Source organism: Trichomycterus rosablanca, chromosome 19 (genome assembly GCF_030014385.1).
Source record: "Trichomycterus rosablanca isolate fTriRos1 chromosome 19, fTriRos1.hap1, whole genome shotgun sequence".
NCBI lineage: Eukaryota > Metazoa > Chordata > Actinopteri > Siluriformes > Trichomycteridae > Trichomycterus > Trichomycterus rosablanca.
In genome coordinates this window covers 9,187,300-9,207,677 of record NC_086006.1, presented here as the reverse complement: position 1 = coordinate 9,207,677, position 20,378 = coordinate 9,187,300, and the positions used below count along the sequence as shown (strand labels likewise).

The window sequence follows — 20,378 nt, the reverse complement described above, 5'->3', positions numbered from 1 at the left end:
ATTAAAGATCCATTTAAAACAAAGCACCAAAGTCAATCAGACCAAAGTGTCCATGCTGATAAATACCTAAAGACCTCATAAAGGGTTTTACTCTGGTCCATTATTTTACACCCTAATAAATCCCATCTCACTATGACTATTCTCCTCTTGGGCTTGTACCTAATTATGTAAATGGCTCACTTTGAGTGGCTTCGGTACAACAAGCCATTTGAACCAGACAGACAATAACTGGCAGAAACAAAGCCAATCAGCTACCCTGTGGCTCAGGCTGACCCTTGCTTTTAGGAGCTGATCCCACCGGGATGTGGGGTCAGTCCCTCAGGGCTTGTGAAAGGTAAACAGAATAAAAGAATATACACTGAAAGTGACAGCTGAGTGACAGCTCGGGTCTAGTCTGTCACACATCTGCTACAAGTCAATCCCCAAGAGAAGAGAGTGGGTGGAAAATGTTATTACGTTCACAGAGATTTTGTTTAGTTCTGCTAAACTAATAAAAAAGCACCAGCTCATTTCTAAAAAAACACCCAGCCTCTGGGAAGCAGGTTCCTGATGTTCAGCCACGTAAAAAGTAAACAGCTCATCACCTTGTAGGAGGGGAAGAAGAACCCGCTAAAGCGTCCAGCGCTGCGGTTCTTGCGGTTATCAAATCCAGGAGGCACGATGCTTGGGAGAGAGCCGCCAAGCTGGGCCAGAGAGTCCGGCGATGGGATGTTGGCATCACCCAGGAATTCGGTCATGTTCTTACGCCGACGCGCTTGACCCTGAAACAGATGTTCATGTTTAGTTTTTAATAAGGCCACAGGGAGGTGGTTTTTGTGACGTTTCAAGAGAATTATGATGACCTCCACAGAGATTTTTAGATCTATTACAGGAAAGACTAAAAGGGGGGTATGAAGTAGAGACAAATGGGAAGGAAGGGGGGAGAATAAAAATTAAATAACAAAATAAATGTCCCAGGGAGGAACTAAATGAACAGACAATAAAACAACAAACAAGCCAAAGAGAACAAATTTAAAAATGAGGCTTAAAAAAAAACAGATAAGCCCATAGCAATATAAAGCTAAATTAACAGTGCCACCCATGATCCAACAAAGCAAACTTCTTTCTTTTTAAATGGTTTATTAATAACATTTAACCATCCAGACAAATTCACACTAAGCATAATAGAAGAATTTGTGCATTTCTCCCAACCTTAAAAAAGACCACTGTTTCAAAAAATATAGTATACTTACAAGTAATTGTATAGTATTTTATACACAAGACACATTTTAAATAAGTCCAATCAAATCAAATCAAAGTTTATTTGTCACATACACATAGTCATACGCCGTACAACTGGCAGCGAAATGCTTTTGTGACTGTTCGGTGACATTAGTAATTAAGACAAAAATGGACAAAATATATATTTATATTTAAAATAGAAATGTTTTAAAATGTAAAAAGTGTAGAAAGTTAGAAAATTTAAAATTGAAATTATAAAAATATATATCGTTTAATTTAAAATATAATATATTAAATAAATTTGTTATATATTTAAATTAGAAATATAATATAAAGTAGAAGCAATTAAAGTGAACAGTGCAAATCAAATCTGTAAACGTTTTTTACATGTGTTTAAATAAAAACAGCAGAAAGGATATTTATTTGTTTGTTTTATTAGGATTTTAACGTCGTGTTTTACACTTTGGTTACATTCATGACAGGAACGGTAGTTACTCATTACACAAGGTTCATCAGTTCACAAGTTCTAACGTCAAACACAGTGATGGACAATTTTGTATTTCCAATTCACCTCAACTGCATGTCTTTGGACTGTGGGAGGAAACCCGAGCTCCCGGAGGAAACCCATGCAGTGCTGTGGCACTGGTGACAGTGCAGAGGTGACAATGCTACCCAACGAGCCACCGTGCCACCCGAAAGGATATTTAATGTTTTACTTAATTAACTTTGTTTTGTAAATATAAACAAATTACTAATTTGATGCCCACAACACATTTTAAAAAATCGAATAAATGTCACTATGAGTAACAGTTAAAGCATTCATGATTAGGTATAAAGGAACATTAATAAAAGAATAAGTTAAGGTTTGCCACTTTATAAAAAACTGCGTGCAAACGTTTCTCATCACAGAATGGTAAAAAATGAGAGGATTTCACCAATTACGGTCTATAAAGTTAATAATGCATAGGGCATAAAAGGCAAAGTGCACTATTGGTGAGGTATAGTCAGGTGGAACATATGCTGGCATCTAGAAGATGCAGATCTTTTGCAGGGACGTCCCAGTTTTCATTCATTTATTCACTGTATGTTTAACAACCGCTTTATCCAATTCAGATTTGTGGTGGGTTCGATTTACTTGGCGATTAAGACAGATCATCAGTCCATCACAGGACAAACACACACACGTGGCAAATTTTGTATCTCCAGTTAACCTGACTGCATGTCCTTGGACTTGTGAGAGGAAACCAGAGCACCTGGAGGAAACCACATGGAGAACTCTACACAGTAAGGACCCGGATGTTTTTTTCCAGCAAGAACAGTGTATGTAATACCAACAGACTCAAAACTGATAGATTTGCTATGAATGTTGATGTTTTTTTATGGGATCTTGAACCTAATGCCATATTTTAAAATACAAGCCAGATTTAAGAGAACACTAAGTTTTTAAGGACATTAGCATGACCAAACATCAATCAAAGTGTGTCTGTAATGAGACAATCAAAATTATGTGTGATGGGGTCACCTTAAGGTGAGAATACTTAATAAGGAGCATGTTGTAACAGAGGAGCTTCTATTTAACAATGACATCAGCAGTATTTATATATCGTAAAGTATCTTCCTGACTACACAATAGAGTAGGATATACTGTCATTTCCTTAATCGTCTTCAGGGGTGAGGTACTGTTCCAAAAACAAACTAACAGTAGACCTCTATTGTCCGATGCCGCGTTGTCCTTCTATCAGAAAGCATGGTCACGCGTCACACACACGTCCCATCCTAATCTTCATTAGAAGCGTCTGTGAGCTGAACAAACAGCCACTACTTGGTATACTTGATATCTAGGGAAGCAGTCAATATTGCCAGTGTCATTCTGCTAACTTTCAAGCAGCCAGAGAAAACAAGGTGGTGACCTCTAGCTCCTGCTTCCAGAGCTTGTGGAATTCCCTGGCCCTAAGTAAAGTCCCCTACTAATGACTTCGGAACATTCCGAGAAGGACTCGGGCTAAGGACACAAAACAGGAAACCGGCTACACAGAAAAACAGTGATACACTCCGAATGGAATGGTCTTGTTTGCATTAGGGGAACTACACAATGCGACTTTTTTCTTTTGGTTTCTATTGAATTGAACTGGATTAAGAATGGATACCTCAAATGTTAAGTTCAGAATGGACAGGTATCAGTTTTAACAGATCTATGCTTAATGATAATCTTACTTTTATTTCACCCATTCTACTCATTCATCTCAGGTGTTTCACAAAACACCTGATTGTTTTTTTTCTATTTATTTATTAATTTCTCCCATTTGTCCCCCAATTTAGTGTAGTCAATCTGTCTTCCGCTGCTGGGGGATCCCTGAATGCAGTCGAGGTGGGTATATTACTGCTCACGCCTCCTCCGACCCACACACAGCCCTTAGCGGAACCCTTTTCCACCCATGCACTCTGCACAGGCGTCTTTATCTGCCAATCAGTCCTTACACAGCGTTTGAAGACCCCACTCACATAGTCCGGCCATCCCGCCCTAGCAGAGACGTGTCTGCTGCAGGCACTGCCAATTATGCCTGCTAGATGGTTCCCAGCCGACCGGTGGCAATGCCGAGTTTCGAACAGAGGAGTTGGTGTGCTAGAGAAATATCCCGCTGTGCCACCTGGGTGCCCACAAAACCTATTGTTAACTGGTGTATGAAATCAATTCTATTAAATAAACAATGCTATAATATTATGCCAACATTTTCGAGAAGGCGCTTTCCTGGTCCAGCATGAGACTGCACATGTGCACAAAGCAATGTCAATGAAGTCTGGTGTAGAGTACCAGACTTCAATGAACAACATGATTGTGAGCCATGCCTTCTCATCCAACATCAGCGCCCAACCTGACAAATGTGCTTTTGATAAAATTGACACAATTTCCCATGGACACTTCTAAATCCTTGTGGAAAACCTTCTCAGAAAAATCAATTCCACATGTTAATGAGATGTCCAACGGCCGCTTGGACATCCACTTATGCTTCTTAATAGTTCACATAATTCACATTAGAAGCATCAAAATAGCTTTGGCGCTGACTGTGTCAATATTTTCTATGGAGTGTGGTTATGCACAAAGCTTAATGTGACTTACTGTACTAAAACAATGAGCAAGGAATTTCATTAGTGCAGAAAACCTATGAGCAGTAATAATTAAGAGCGGTTTAGTTTTCCCTTGTCGTTCTTTTAGTACATTAAGTCACATTAAGCTTTTTATAACTATAAGCATTTTAGACTCTCTTGGAAAAGCTGTAACACAAGTTTAAAAGTGAAACAGTGAGAAAAATCCAGCTAACCATAGATGTATGTGGACGCTTTCAGAGTGGATTTGACGGTTATTCCACACAAATGCAGATTCGTCTCATACGCACTTTGATAGCGTCTTACTGCACCGCTCAAGCCGAGCACTGAACAAAGCGGTTGTTCATTGCTAATTCGAAATTAAATGATTATTTTTGTAAAGCGGAACACACTGAGCTTTAGGGAAACAAGTTTAAGGGAAATGTTGAGTTTAAGGGTACAAAGATTTCAAAGATTTTGGGTTGGTTTCACAGACAGGGATTAAGTCTAGCCCTAGACTACACAGCATTTTGAATGGAGATTCTCCATTTAAAGCAAAATGTAGTCCTGGACTAGCCTTAATCCCTGACTGGGAAACCAACCCTTTGAGTTTAGGGGATGTTGAGTTACAAGGTACCACTGTATCCCAACAATGCACAAAATCAATGGACACAGCTAAAGACTACGGGTTGGTTTCCCAGACAGGGATTAAGGCTAGTCCAGGACTACATTTTGCTTTAAATGGAGAATCTCCATTCAAAATGCTGTGTAGTCTAGGACTAGGCTTAATCCCTGTCTGTAAAAGCAACGCTAAATGTATATACAGAACTAGCATTACAGTGCAAATATATAGTACAAAGACTAGAAAGTATTCAAAATGTCCCACTAGCAGGCAAATGTAAATAAATCCTGTTTTTTAATAAATCAGAACAGATTTTAGAAATCTGGTCAGTAATTACAGGCAAAATATGTCTTTAATTTCATTTAAAAAAAACACACACATAAGAAAACACAAAAAAATGTCCTACAACAAACACACTTCAAACCTTTGTCCTACACCAGGTAGTTCAGGTGTTTTCTGTGAAACTTTAATGACCTGCAGTAAATGTAAATAAATTCCTTTACTCACCAAGGAAGCAAGCGACATATCAAAAGCAAGAAAGACCATCGTAATCCACCAACTAGGTTTCACAGTGTTTGCCCCATAGCAGTGCCCGCTCTTGCTCTCTTTGCCCTTCCTAATCCCCCTGCTCAAAATGCTCCTTGCTTTCTCTTCTACACCAACTCGTACATGTATGTGTCACCACAGCAGCTGCAAGGATGGCGGCTCATTTCCCAGCCAAGAATAGATCTGGCAAATGCTTCTCTAGTTTAAACAACTCCTTTTTACTGTAATAGAGTTCCTCCGGGCTAACAAACAGAGGCGCTGCAGATCTGGGGACTCGATGTCCTCGTTGTCCGGCGTAAGAAGGTTACGGCGGCCGACCGAGCCTCCTCGTCTGCATTACTGAGGAGGGCTGGATAAACGTCATGGCAACACAAAGGATCCTGTCCTATTGTATGCAAGCAGGAAGAAAGAGGTGTGGCGAGGGGAAGCCAGAAGGCTAATCTACATATGCAGGCATAGCCATGGTTCCCCAGAGATGCCAACTGTTGGTTTGGAAGCACGCCTTTTGTTTGAATTTCACGGGCGGTCGCTTTCTTGTCCTTTCGTCAACTGTAATGCATTTTTAATTGACAAGTACCACTGATCTACTAATGACAGCACCAGTTTAAAAACGTTCTATTCTTTCCAATACACCTACAATTAGCATCAATATTACATCATTAAATCATGAAAATAATTATTTTATTCATCTGAGGGCTTTGAATCAAATATTTGACCTGCAATAATAATTTAATTCTGCTATGACATAAGCATTACTTCGTACATTTTAGCGGGTGGTCCAAATGTTCTGTCTGATGTGCGTTTTAAGGCTATCGTGTTGTACAAACAACGCTCACTTTTAAACATAGTTTTACAATGTAGGACGTACATGCCTGTTAATATCAGAAGCAGTGATGCTGGACACATGGCAGACAGACAGGATATGATGTCACATTCCCAAAACCCATTTAAGGACCCCATTCACGGCCAGACATGCCTTGTTTACCAGAGTTCCACCCTGGTCTTTGTGTCTACTTGCCAGGCCAGAGACTAAAGACATTCTAACACTCAGGGTTATTATCCTGACTGTTTACATTGCTTCAATAACCACTCACTGCACAGCTTTGGTATTTAGATTAATAGAAAGGAAAGTGGTGAATCTTGGGAATTTGGGGCTGCAACAATGTCAGTGCTGCATCTCGTGAAGTCTCTCAAACCACATGTTCCTTTTAGACTACATACTACTGGAATAACTACTACTTTGTTGTACTTGGTATAGTAGTTCTATTCTCATCAGCAAAGATATGAAAATTATAACTGTATGGGAAACCTGTAAATGCGTAGTTATATATAACAGTAGTTATAATGAAGTGTAAACTAAATGCACAACGTAATGAGTGGATGGATTTAAAAATAATGTATCACACGTAAAAGCTGCACTGCTACTCAGAAGAAGTTGTATTTACAGGCTGCTCGGTTTGGTGCAGCAGTCTAATAAGCCAGCCCACTACTGCTGAGGTCTTGAATCTCAGCCCTGCTATTAGCTAGTAGAGCCTAGACAGACATGAGACATGATTGGCTATGTCTGAGCAATGGTGAGCCAAAGGGATTCCTCATTACTGCTGGAGAGCAGTGCTTGACTCTCCAACACAATACTGACCCCTGTGTGAATCCAACATGGGCAGGTTAAAAGAGGGTGGCTACAACGAACATATCGGTAAGGTATGTGTTAGGAATGACACACAGTATCTACAGACTAATCTCATCGGCCAAAGTATAAATTGGAAGCCACGCCTACACCCATTCAAATATCTTTAATAACTAATCACTGCATAGATGTGTGGAGATATCCATCCTCATTAGCCCATATATAAGAGAAGATTCCCTTTATTTATACATATACATGTGTACAGTACAACGAAATTCTTTTTCATATATCTTAGCTTGTTTGGAAGCTGGGGTCTAGTGGTACCTTGAAACTCGGCGCTAATTGGTTCTGGGCGTGGCGTTGAGTTTAAAGGTATTTTTTCCCCATAAGGATGTATGGACCCATGGAACTGCATATATTTTAGGCATATAATGGTCAGAGGCATTGCTCAAGGGCCCAATAGTGGCTGCATGGCAGAGCTGGGATTCAAACCTTCAACCTTTCAGTTGATAGTCCAAAGCCCTACCCATTAGGCACAGTAATATATGGATTAATACAGTATTAATAACAATAAAATAAGAATGTTACAACACTAGCCCTTGATCAATGTTTGATTCCCAATGGAAAACCACATGACACTAACTGCTGAAAACGTCAACTCTCCAAAACAAAAACCAATACACAGAGTGAAAGACAAACAAGTATCATGGCCGATTAGCCTTGACCGTCAACAACAGCTTGGTTTCAGGGCTAACACAACACACAGACATTAGTCAAATGATTTAAACAAAGGGCCATTGAGATTTTAACACAGGAGATTAATCAGTGACCAAATGCTGTGAAATCCTGGGGGAGTCTTATCACAGAGGAAGATAAACCTGTCTGTCTCTCAGTGCATCCAACATTTTGGATCCAACTTTTTCCACTATGTACATACACACTCTACTTCCATTAGACATTGGCATTGAGCATCTCTACACATGCAAACATTACCCAAATGAGCAACTAATCAAATAACCAGGATTTCCCCGGATGACCCAGTGGAAGATCAATACATACAATTCAAGGTAGATTTTTATAAAAACATGTACCACGTCATGCAGATGAGCAATAGTTTAGTTTACCTGACATTGTGTAGAAGTCTGGTTTGTATCAGGCAGGTTTTCTGGAACCATGTTGAGCAAGTCCCAACTTCGCCAGGAAGAAAGGTGACCAAAACGTACCATTAACCCACTGCTGCCAACAAAAAGCTTCACCGACCACCAACTCCACCAACAAAAAAATGAGTAGTAGATTTAAACCAATAAAAAAAAAAACCAGCATCCCCTTCTGGAGGAATTAAAGACCAATATTAAAAATGGAAATACAGTGCAGGCTTCTGCATGTCCTTTGGTCAACTGAGAGTCACACTGATAATGCTCCAGAGTTTAGGAACTGTCGAGCACTCCTCCCACCCTGAGTCTTCACACCACACACATACATACATACAGTCACAGTGTGTTGACTGCTGACCCCTCCCATTTCAGAGCTGAAGAAAAGCAGACGATGCAGAACTGCTAATACAAAATGAACTATGGAAAAAATATAGGTTCATACGTATCCCAATCAAAACCCATAGGCATGAATATGGAGTCCAAGATCAGTGCCTCTTAAATGCTCCTTTACAATGGTCTGTATTTAAACCTGTAATAAATGTGCAATGACCTTGTGACCTACGTAATCTTTTTAGCTATATCAACAGCCACTCTTCAGGTTGGTGTTTTTTGTAGATTGTGTATTCTTCCATGTTCCCATTGTCTCTTAACAGAGGGGCTGATAGTCTAAAACTAATTGCATAATAATCGAGGTAGGCTCAGTGCTAATCGGGACATCAATCAGCCCTGTGCTCGGGGGAGAGGGGGCTACAAAGTGCACATAAAATAACCACACTGTACTGTTTGTTGCCTTTCTTTCATGTAAAGGCTATTATCAGAAATCATGTGGTAACTTAACATCAGTTTAGATGTGGCGTGCATTAGTACTAAAGCTGATGCACTGATGTGTGATGTACATATGCTGGCCTTGATGAATACAATACAATAATACATCCATGAAACTGTATTATGTTCTATTATTGGTCTACGGAATTATTTCTATTCAAAGGGAGCGGAAGCTTTGTCGGCTAAATAGTTATATATGTTATAATAGTTAAAATGTCTAAGAATTTAGTTTATACTGTAAGCAGGGTGGGAACAAACTAACATGTCTTCATGTTTGTCAAAAGTTGGTACAACCCTGGTCAAATTTCAATTGAAAATAAGTTACCTAATCTACTACAGGGAACAAACATAAATACAGTATTTTTTCTCGTTTGTGTGGAATATTTTAATTGTGCTAAATTTAATATGCAAGTCAAATAAAAAACATTTAAATATGCTATAACTTTGTTACATTTCATTTTTCTAGTGTTACATTCTGCAAAGAAACAGCCCTTCTGCAATTAGTTTGCTGTACGTATGTTAACTTATTTTTATTAAAAAAACAAATTATTATTTTTAACTAGTATATAATTATTTTTTTAATTATGTAATTTTAACTAATTAATTAAAACTTCAATAATATTACTTGTATTATTATTATTATTATTATTACTATTATTACTATTACTATTACTATTATTATTATTATTATTATTATTATACAATACATCCATGAAACTGTATTACGTTGTATTGTTGGTCTGGGGAATTATTTGTGGTCAAGGGAAGTGGAACATGGGAAGTGTTGCATTGCCATCAAGATAGTTATATGTTAGTATGTTTAAAAATTTAGTTTATACTGTAAGTAGGATGATAAAAGACTAACATGTCTTCATGTTAGTCAAAAGTTCATTCAACTGAAATAATTACATTATTATTAACAATTATTTATATATATAAACAAATTATTATTATTATTATTATTATTATTATTATTATTATACAATACATCCATGAAACTATATTATGTTCTATTATTGGTCTCAAAAAATATTTCCATTTACGAGGAAATAATTTGGTGGGAAGTGTTGCTTTTTTAATTATGTAATTTTTTTTATAATTAATTTAATACATTTAAACAATTATTTAAACATTAACTACAAGGAACAAACATAAATACACCATCTTTTTAGCTTATTTGAGTGAAAATTCTTAATACAAGTGCTGAATTTAATATGTATGTCAAAAACAATGTATATATAATGTATATATAAATAATGTAATAACGTAATAATGTAATATGTATTCAATTTTACACATGCCACATGTTGCATTTAATTATTCCAGTGGTACATTCTATAAAATGTTTAGAAATGTTTGCTGTATTTTTACTCATTTTTTTTTTTTTTTACTTATTTTTACTTAACAATAATAATTATGTTATTATTAATAATAATATAATATTATTTTTAATTACACAATATTTAATAAATAATGTAATAATAATACATTATTATTATTATTCTATTAATTATTATTATTGTTCTATTAATTATTAGTAGTATTCCATTAATTATTTATTATTATATTATTAATTATTTATTTTTATTATTATTATATTTGTTGTTGACTTCACGCCCTGTCTTGTTGATTCAGACTTTTTCTCCAGAACATTCTGTCTTCTGTTTAGGTCTTCAGGCTTCCTAATTGTTCGTTCATTGTTATTCTAATTGTACGCATCCATCTTGCTGGTCATCCTCTTCCTTATTTACCTTCAACTGTTCCAGAGATATCTGGTTTTTTGTTTCCAATGAATTGGTTCCTCTCATAATGTGCCCAAAATAAGAGAGCTTCAGTTTGGTTATCAGGGATCGAGTGAGAAGGAAGGATTAATTAGGTAAGGTTTGATTAGGTCAAGATTGTTTGTCTTCAGTGCTGGTAAAGATGTTTGAGAGTACACCTTGGATGACAACAAAGTTCAAAGCCATTATTGTTCTTCTAGGGTGTCCAACATGAATATGTTGAAGTGATATTATAAGTATACCCATACCATAAAGTGGATTTACAAATCGTTGCTGTCCCAACTATTTATGAGTTTATGAGTGAGTGGGTTTGAGGTATCAGACAAAGAAATCGCTCCAGTCTCTACAGATTCGAGAGGACATTCCAGAAGAGCATGGGACTGTTAAACACACAGTGAGTGTCAGGATCAAAGAGCACAAAGCATTGAACATTGAACATGAATTTCAGCAGAAAAACGACTCTAGTGGGACGCTTGTCCTTTCGCTGCTCAGAGGGAGGGGGAAAAAGACTCACATCAAACACTAAAGCTCAAAGGGCATCGCTACAGATATGGGAAACTGAAGCTCACAGAGGAGTTGCTGGGTCATTAGTGCCCTGGTGCACCGTAGGAAGGCAGGTTTGTTCTAAAAGGTCAGACTTTGGTAAGAGGGCAGGACGCAGTGGGGAAGACAGCATGCGGGGGTTAGATACGGTCACATACTGAACCTCCAGCGGTCCTCATAAACATTAAGACATAATAGCGGGCAAAGCGTGGTGGAATTCCACAAGGTGTATAGTCAGAGCTTAAAGTTTTGCTAAATCACAAACTAAGTACAGCATACACAATAAGGCCAAAAATATGCAGACACATCACGGTGAGCTTGTTAGAAATTTTGATTGATGCTAAACAAGAACCGGATGTTGCAATCGACATTCCCATTTATTTCAAATGTGTTTAATAGGGTTGAGATTCAAGAGCTGTGCAGGCTCAAAAGCCTCTTTTCAAATGTACTGAACAGTTAGTACAGGTACTTAGGTATAGTACAGGTCACTTGGCAATCAAAACCACTATTTGTGGTATAAAAAATTGTAAAGTGAGCAGTGGACAATAGGCAAAACTCTCCATGCACCACTGCTTTCACATCATCATCACATGAAAATCTTCTTCCCCTTAAAGCTTCTTTAAGAGTCCAGAAAGGTGGAAATCAGATGGCGCTAAATCCGGACTATAAGCTCTCTCTTAGTCTCTCAAACATGACCAATTACTACTACTCCCACCCTCCCACACTATATACACACACACACATGCACACACGAGTATATATGTGTGTGTGTGTGTGTGTGTGTGTGTGTACATGGATAGATAGATAGATAGATAGATAGATAGATAGATAGATAGATAGATAGATAGATAGATAGATAGATAGATAGATAGATAGATAGATAGATAGATAGATAGATAGATATTATGTATGCACACACAAATATCTATAAGCACACACATGCATACACACACAGCTATATGCCCAGACACTTTATATGACATTCAAATGCCACCAGTTCACTGTCACCATTTTGCATAACTTGTCCACAGACCACAGACATCAGTATCTGATCAGTATCAGCAATCAGGTGAAACCTGGAGCCTAATAAAGACAATGTATTCTGTGACAATGTATATTGTGAAAATATTCTATTCTATTTCCCTGCAGAGGAATGGAACAGTACAGAACATGATTTGCATACAGAGGTGGAATTATATTCAGAATAGCGTCAAGGAACAATGTGAAATCTCTTCCAGGAAAAAAGGGAGACAGGTGGAATGCTGGAATTTGGCACAGACTATTGTAATGCAAATGCCGGATCTGGTGTCAGGAAAATGTGCAAATACAAATCAGAGTGTTTCATTACAGTACAAAGGTATTTTTAAAATCAAGAGGTCAGTTTCAAGGCAAGCACTAAATAGTTTAATGCTGGATCTTTAACACCCACTTGTGGCTAAATGGGTGGCTGCAGTTCATCTTAACCTGACAATGTAACTGAGGAACTGACTCGACTCTCAATATTCAACATAGGCACATTAAACGGTTCTGTGGTTCATCAATAAAAAACAGTCTGGGCTTTTTTCCTACTTGATATAGACATTGTGATATTATGGGTCTAGATTTTATTGTTTTCTTTTGTTGCAAATGGTTTAAAAATGAATTTGCATAATCACAGAACATTTTCTAATAATAAATACTGAATCTTGTACTGAAATGTTTTTAAATGCATTTTTCCCAATTTTAGTTGTAAAAAAGCAAAAAAGAAGTCTTATGTTAACCATGTCCAGAAGCAGCGTTGACTTCATCTAGGATGGACCATCACACAGTGGAAACGTGTACTGTGGTCAGATGAATCAGCATTCCAGGTCTTTTTGGAAAATATAGATGCTGTGTGCCGTCCCAACTTTTTCTGATTTGGGGTTGTAGTTAACAAGTCCTCTACGGAGAGGCCGCAGAGGTGAATCACTTTCAGTGATTCAGTTTTTGAAGCAGACCAGAGTCGGATACCATGAAGTGTCCCTGAGCTTGACCAATTAAACACATAACAATACCCAACACTCTGGATCCAAACATCTAAAATCCATGTTAAAAAAATAAAGCATCTATTTTGTCTAAAGTGTTTTACCAATATAATCCCAAAAAAGCAATTAAAACAGATCAGAAAAATGTAACTGTGCAAAAGTTAAAGCTAGTAGTACTGACCAGTATATCCACGCTGTCTCTGCGATGATCCGAGCTTTGATCAAGCTTTTCACTGGTGGGACAGAGGATGTAAGGACTCTCTCCTACTGAGCTTTTCATAATGGGCAAAGATAGAGACTGGAGGTCCTTTACATCCCGCTCCATGGTCAGCTTGGCACCAGGACAAGCTACAGTACACATGCGTACACACATAGCACATAAAAAGTAAAAAGAAAGAAATTAATTGTGATGCATAATTTGATTAATTGCTTTCATATTTGTCTTAAAAATTCTATTAAATTTAAACATGATGAATAAAGTAACCATTCAGAATTTCAGTTGACACTACCGCACAGAAATAAAAACATTATCATTTTTATTCATTTAAATGAAAATGCACAACCAATTATTGTCTCTATATAGTAACTTCTTACTTGCTTTGATTTAGGACATTATTTTATATATATTATATTTTATATTTATCTTTACATTTTTCCCTAGGACTGCGTTGCATTTAAACAAGCCCAATTTGGCAGGAAAACTGCAAACCTGGCAACTTTTTTGGCAATAATGTGAAAAAAAGTAATTAAGTACAACCCATTTAAAACAGCCAATAAGAACACAGTGCATTTTCTTTTTTTTTTAGAGTTTTTATTGGATATTCCTCTGGATGGGCAGTTCCTAAGTCTGGGTGGGTAATGCCCACTTCAGCCTAACTGCAGAGACGCCCCTGGATGAGACGGTACAGAAAAGGGTCTTTCCACTGTTGCCACATAGCTGAAGGCATGATATTTAATATTAGGGGGATGAATGTGTTCCAGGAAAACATTCCTCCCCCCATTACACTATCACTACCAGCCTGAACACTATATTTTCAGTAATCCTGTTCAGAGACACCAATGTGATTGTCACATTTCCCAAACTCAGACCCACATTTACCTCTGACCTACCTTTTACTTTAATGTAGTGTCCTCCAAAATGGTAGGCACCAAAGTTCAGCGACAGGGGAGTGTTAGACTGGTCCAGGAACAGCTCGACTCTAGACAATTCAATGCCTTTCCGCTCAAAAATTGGCCCAAGCACCTCTCTACATGAGCAAACATGTAAAAACAGTCAATTAATTAATTTTACAGGTTATTCATGAGCAAAATTAAGGGATTAGAAGAAAAAAATCTTCGAGTGGCGCTGTAAGATAATGACTAATATAAATTACATTAAATTAAATTTTTGAATATGTACATAAATATAAATAATATTTACCATCCAACCTCCATCCATCTTATTTAAAGCAATTATTTAAATCAAATATATAAATCAGTCAATGTATTCATCAACACAATGTATCCACCAATATAATTTATTAATCCATTTATTAAAATACAACCACCACTTCAACTATCAACACAAGTAGTCCATCCAATGATCCATCCATCTATCTATCCATCCATACACAGATACATCAATACACAAACTCATCAATCCATTCATACACACATGCACCAGTACATAAATCCATCCATCCATCCATTCTGTATAAACATACTAGTAAACAACAGCAATATTTTCACTTTATTCACTTTAGATTTAAAGCTCACTTACCTCAGTGTCTTCTTTTTCATGGCAGGGACGATCTCTGTGTCTATATCAACGTTCAGGTCGAATTTAAGCGTGAAACACTCCTTGCTGGGGTTCTGCAGGGGGCGACATTTACATCATCAACACTTCACATGGGTCAAAGTGAGCTTCAGTAACTCATACAGTGTCCTAATTGCTGCTCTGACTTTTAACTGATGTCTCATTAACCACCGATACAAAGCATGAGAGGACAGACTAGTGGTCTCAGCAGCCCTAGGCAATAATGGGATTACTAGACCTCAGTTAAAAACCCAACAAATATTGCTGTATTATTTATGCTACAGTCTTATTTTGTCTGTGACCCAACATCTTCTGAGTGTGTTGCAGGCGTCACATTCTATTGTTTTTATGTTAATTAATCAAAAAAAGAATTAGATTAATCACCAAAAACACGGAAAATGTTTTGTTTTTACTTTTATCAGTTTTTATGAAATTGCTGTTTTAATTACCAAGAAACTTTAATTAATAATAATAATAAAGTATTATTATTATCATTATTATTATCAATAACATTTATTATTATTACTATTATCATTCATTATTTACTACTATCATTTACTATATATTTCATTTATTACTATTATTATTATTATTATTGTCATTATTATTATTACTATTATTATTAATTCTTTTTCATTATTATTGAATTATTATTGTTGATATTATTAAAGAGAATATTTATTATTAATATTATAATAATAATAATTATTATTACAACTATTAATTTTGTATTATATTATTATTAAATTAATAGTTATTTTAATTAATTTATTATTTATTTTAATATTATTTATTAATTATTTAATTAAATTTTTTTCCCACATTGATTGGCTGTAAAAGAAAAGTAGATTTTTACTAAATGTCCCAACTTTTCTGAAAATGTGGTTTGTATAAGCTGGTAATTGATGTGTTAGCTTTGAAAAAACAGAAACAGCATTATAAACACTCCAGTTATGAAATGTGTAGGTGTGCGTTGCGTTACTGAGGAGTAACACAAGGCCCTGTATCTGTGTGAGTTTCCTCCGAGTGCTCTGGTTTTCTCCCACAGTCCAAAGATATTCAGTTGGGTTAATTGGAAAGTGTGTTTGTGTGTGTGTGTGTGTGTGTGTGTGTGTGTGTGTGTGTGTGTGTGTGTGTGTTTGTCCGTTGATGGAGTGGCAACCTGTATGGGGTGTTTCCTACCTATTGCTCAGTGAATTGACCATGACCCTTAAACCATGACCCTGACCAGGATACAGCGGTGGTAAAACAGACAATGAACGAATAAATGGATATTGCTGTAATACCCTAAATGAGCAGCAGGACAGAACCCAAACACTTACATCAGTGTAACGCCTTTGAGGGTCTTTTCTGATCTTCATCTGTCCTGCCTTACGCTCTCTGTCATGTTGAAACACAAACACACACACACAGAACACACTGCATCAGCTTTTGAAATGTTTTGTACTCTTAACACAATGTGTTCAATTATTATAATTTATTAAATAATGAATAATAAGTAAAAATCAGCAGCCTGGATTAGTTCTATTAAAATGTTCCATCTTATTTAGAAAAGCAGACTGACCCTCTCTCTGTGCCACCCTCCTCCTCCTCATCCAGGTCTGAAGGAGGGCCGGTGCGTGGGGGGCAGGAGCGTGTGGACACATTCCGAGCCAGGATGGAATCTGCACAAACAAACACCAATTTGTTTCGGTATAAGTGGAAGGGTGTAGACACTTGGTGTGCAAATGCATGTCATGTTGCTAGTGGTGGCAGAGATGGCAACATGCTTCCTAAAGACCTGGGTCAATGTCTGTGAGTTTTTATGGTCTATCCATGTCTGTGTGGTTTTCCTCTAGTACGTCTGGTTTATCCCACCTACCTAGATTTTAAAGCTAAATTAGCTACATTGGAAGTGAGTTAGTTAGTGACGCTCTGCGATTGTCTGGCACCATGTCCAATGTGCATTCCTGCCATGCTTTCAGTATTTCCAGGTACCAGAAAAATACGTGACCTTGATGTAGCAGTAAGCAAAAGTGAATAGAAATATAAACTATGCAAGAATACAAACCTACCGGTGAAACCTCAGACCCTAGATCTTAATTTTTGCATTAATTAATTCATTTAAATGCATGCGTCAATGTACGATTATGTATTACGCTATTTAGCAGTTAAAATCTCCTCAGTCCATGGTTTCCCTAACTGTGCCACTGTAAGTACCACTGGTGGTACTTAAAGCTACCATAGATAGAACCCTACCTAATTCACGCACCGTGAAATGAGCCATTACCCGTGTAATATGCAATTTGTTGTGAAACTCAAAATGTAAGGTTTGTGTTGAGCGGTTTAACATTTTTCATTCACTTTTACTGGTTAATTTGCACTATGAGGTGCAAATCCTACGGCAATTCAGTTAGCAATCGGTTAGTCAAAATGTCCCAGATGTTGAAGTCTAAAGCAGCTAAAAACACGACTTGGGTAACTGAGTTCGGAAAACTCCCAACCATTTCTGTGGACGCAGATTAATTGCTGTGAGGCAAGAGTGCTACCCACCAAGCCCCCATGCTGCCCTGATCTGCCATAATGAACAGGATAAACTGCCTATAACCAGGTGTTCAAAGCTTGTACAGATGTATTCAAGAACACATTACATTTACTTTTTCGGCATTTAGCAGACGCCTTTATCCAAAGTGACTTACTGTAGTGTGACAGTATACAGTCTGAGCAATTGAGGATTAAGGGTTTTGCGCAAGGGCCAAACAGCAGCAAACTGGTAGTGGTGGGGCTTAAACCAGCTCCCTGATTACTAGTCCAATACCTTAACCGCTAAGCTACAACTGTCCACAACACTTGCAGGTGTAATTGCATTGCAACATAGTGTGAGTACTAATGCCAAGGAGCTAAAATACCTCCTGAATCCCCTGTATATTTCCTAGACTTCCTTATCACTGATAAATCATAGATAGACCTCTAACGGTAAGCTACAACACTGATTCTTGAGAGTTGAGTCACAGGCCATTCTTTCCCTGCATGTTACGGACACTGTGATGTCACTGGTCCAGTAATCTCAGTTTTTTTTTTCTCATAAATGGTTTGGACACAAATTATGATTTTGAAAAGCTCTGACGTTTAACAGCCTTTCTGATCTATAAAAACAGCCAAATATGGCTGTTCCCCTTTAAACCAAGCGGCTAACCCATAGATGGTGGCGTTCCAGTATTTCAGATGTGATTACACAACACGGTCGTAAAGCATGTACAGCAAAGAAATATTTACTGGAAGTACTGCCATTACTCACTAACCAGTACAGGAAATAACAGATACTCATAATATTTGTTTGCCATAAGAATGACCGTGATACTATATTTAGATCACTTTTGATTACAGACTGAATAAGAAGTTATTATTTTAATTTCATTTCAGTACAGATGACACAAGAGTTTAGAAATCAGATATAAACACTGGTTTAATGCGGACATAGTTTGTGGGTAACAATCTGCACTGTAATCAAGCAGTCATTCCATATGAGCTGCACTGTTTCAAAAGGCTAAGGACACCCACCGGGCATTTTATTAGGTTCACCAATCTTGTTCCTACATACACCGATCAGCCATAACATTAAAACCACCTCCTTGTTTCTACACTCACTGTCCATTTTATCAGCTCCATTTACCATATTGAAGCACTTTGTAGTTCTACAAACAAATTGCTTCTATATGGTAAGTGGAGCTGATAAAATGGACAGTGAGTGTAGAAACAAGGAGATGGTTTTAATGTTATGGCTGATCAGTGTACACTGACCATTTTCTGAGCTACATCTATGTAGCGCTGTGTGGGGATAACTCTGTACACTGTTACCACCTTCAAACCCATTTATTCATAATCAGGGACCCCAACAAGACCAAGTACAACAAGTACAAATAATATTTGGATGTGGAAATATTCTCAGCACTGGAATGACTAACATGGCAGTGAGAATAGTGCTTTGACCAAAAATATAAAGCCATCAGTGTCATGTGATAAGTGTCCACTGCTACACTGTCAAGTCACATTATCATGACACCAGCTAATATCCAGAGTAACCGCCGCATGCAGCACGGAAAGCAGCTGGTCGGGCTGGGAGTGACTCAATAAGGTCCTGGTAGGTTGTCACAGGTATCTGGAGCCATGCTAACCACAGTACATCCCACAGCTGCTGGAACGTGCGTAGGGGAGGATCAATAGATCGAGGTGGTCCCACAGATGCTCAATTGGGTTTAAGTCTCTGGAATTAGAAGGCCAGGGTAGTACTTGAAAGTCTTGGTCATGCTCTTCCAACCAATGTCTGACATTTGTAGCCGTGTTACATGTCGCATTGTCTTGCTGGAAGATCCCATCCGCCCCAGGGAATACAACCATCATGTATGGGTATACGTGATCTGCAAGGATGGATTCATACCCAGATCGGTTGAGAGTGCCTTCCACATGGATGCATTGGTACAGAGAATGCCACAAAACATTCCCCAGACCATGACGCTGCCACAGCCGTCGAAAGTAGGAAGTGGTCATAATAATGTCACTCGACAGTATATGGTCCACAACTTCATTAATATCTGGTCAGTGGAGGTTTGAAATAAATGTGGTAAAGAGGGAAACAGTGTACAGAGCACAGCTGGTATAGCTGGTGTTAATACTGTAGGTTTACCTCATAAAAAGTGTGTTCAAGTTAGCGAAACCTAATAAAGTGGCACTTGAATGTATGTTTGTTTGTGTGTGTGTGTGTGTGTGTGGTGTCTTACTTTGAGGCTGCAGGTCAAAGCGAGGGTGCCGGTCAAAGTGCATGTCGTTGGTGTCGTCTGAGTGACAGCGAGAGTCACATGACTCGCAAAGGTGAAGAGGACTCTTGCCGTTCAGATCTTGACAGTGAGGATGATGGCACACCTAAACATGGCACAAACATACAGAAATTAAATTTATATGTTTTTAGTGGCAAGTAAGCTAGTAGGTGTTCAATCATGAGCCAAAACATTATGACCACCTCCTAAAAATGAGCACAGATTGTATATGTCAAGTTCAGGGTTATATTACATGCTCAGAAGGTAGTTCGTTCTTAACATGCAGCAGATATGGGCAGGCATAAAGACCAAAAAAAGACAAATGGGTACAGCTGGACAACTGGGTTGAAGTTTCTCTAAAGTCTGGCATTTGCAGGCAGCTTA

The 20,378-nt window shown here is 37.7% G+C and overlaps 1 protein-coding gene across 2 annotated transcripts in view; it reads right to left on the bottom strand.

The window, feature by feature from the left end:
- The window catches only part of plekhg5b (pleckstrin homology domain containing, family G (with RhoGef domain) member 5b), a 35,710-nt gene extending 15,646 nt beyond the window's left edge, over window positions 1-20,064 (bottom strand). Inside the window, exons 1-7 of one of the 2 annotated variants that reach the window (XM_063015801.1) lie at window positions 19,959-20,064; window positions 16,766-16,865; window positions 16,524-16,581; window positions 15,166-15,257; window positions 14,517-14,653; window positions 13,588-13,754; window positions 585-761 (exon numbers count right to left, since the gene is read on the bottom strand). In XM_063015801.1, the coding sequence (XP_062871871.1) occupies window positions 585-761; window positions 13,588-13,754; window positions 14,517-14,653; window positions 15,166-15,257; window positions 16,524-16,581; window positions 16,766-16,865; window positions 19,959-20,001 (774 nt within the window). In that variant the 5' untranslated portion in view covers window positions 20,002-20,064. Of the gene's footprint in view, window positions 1-584; window positions 762-8,224; window positions 8,450-13,587; window positions 13,755-14,516; window positions 14,654-15,165; window positions 15,258-16,523; window positions 16,582-16,765; window positions 16,866-19,958 lie in introns of those variants that run through there. The other variant, XM_063015800.1, reaches the window with a different exon arrangement.
- Window positions 20,065-20,378: the final 314 nt, after the last annotated feature.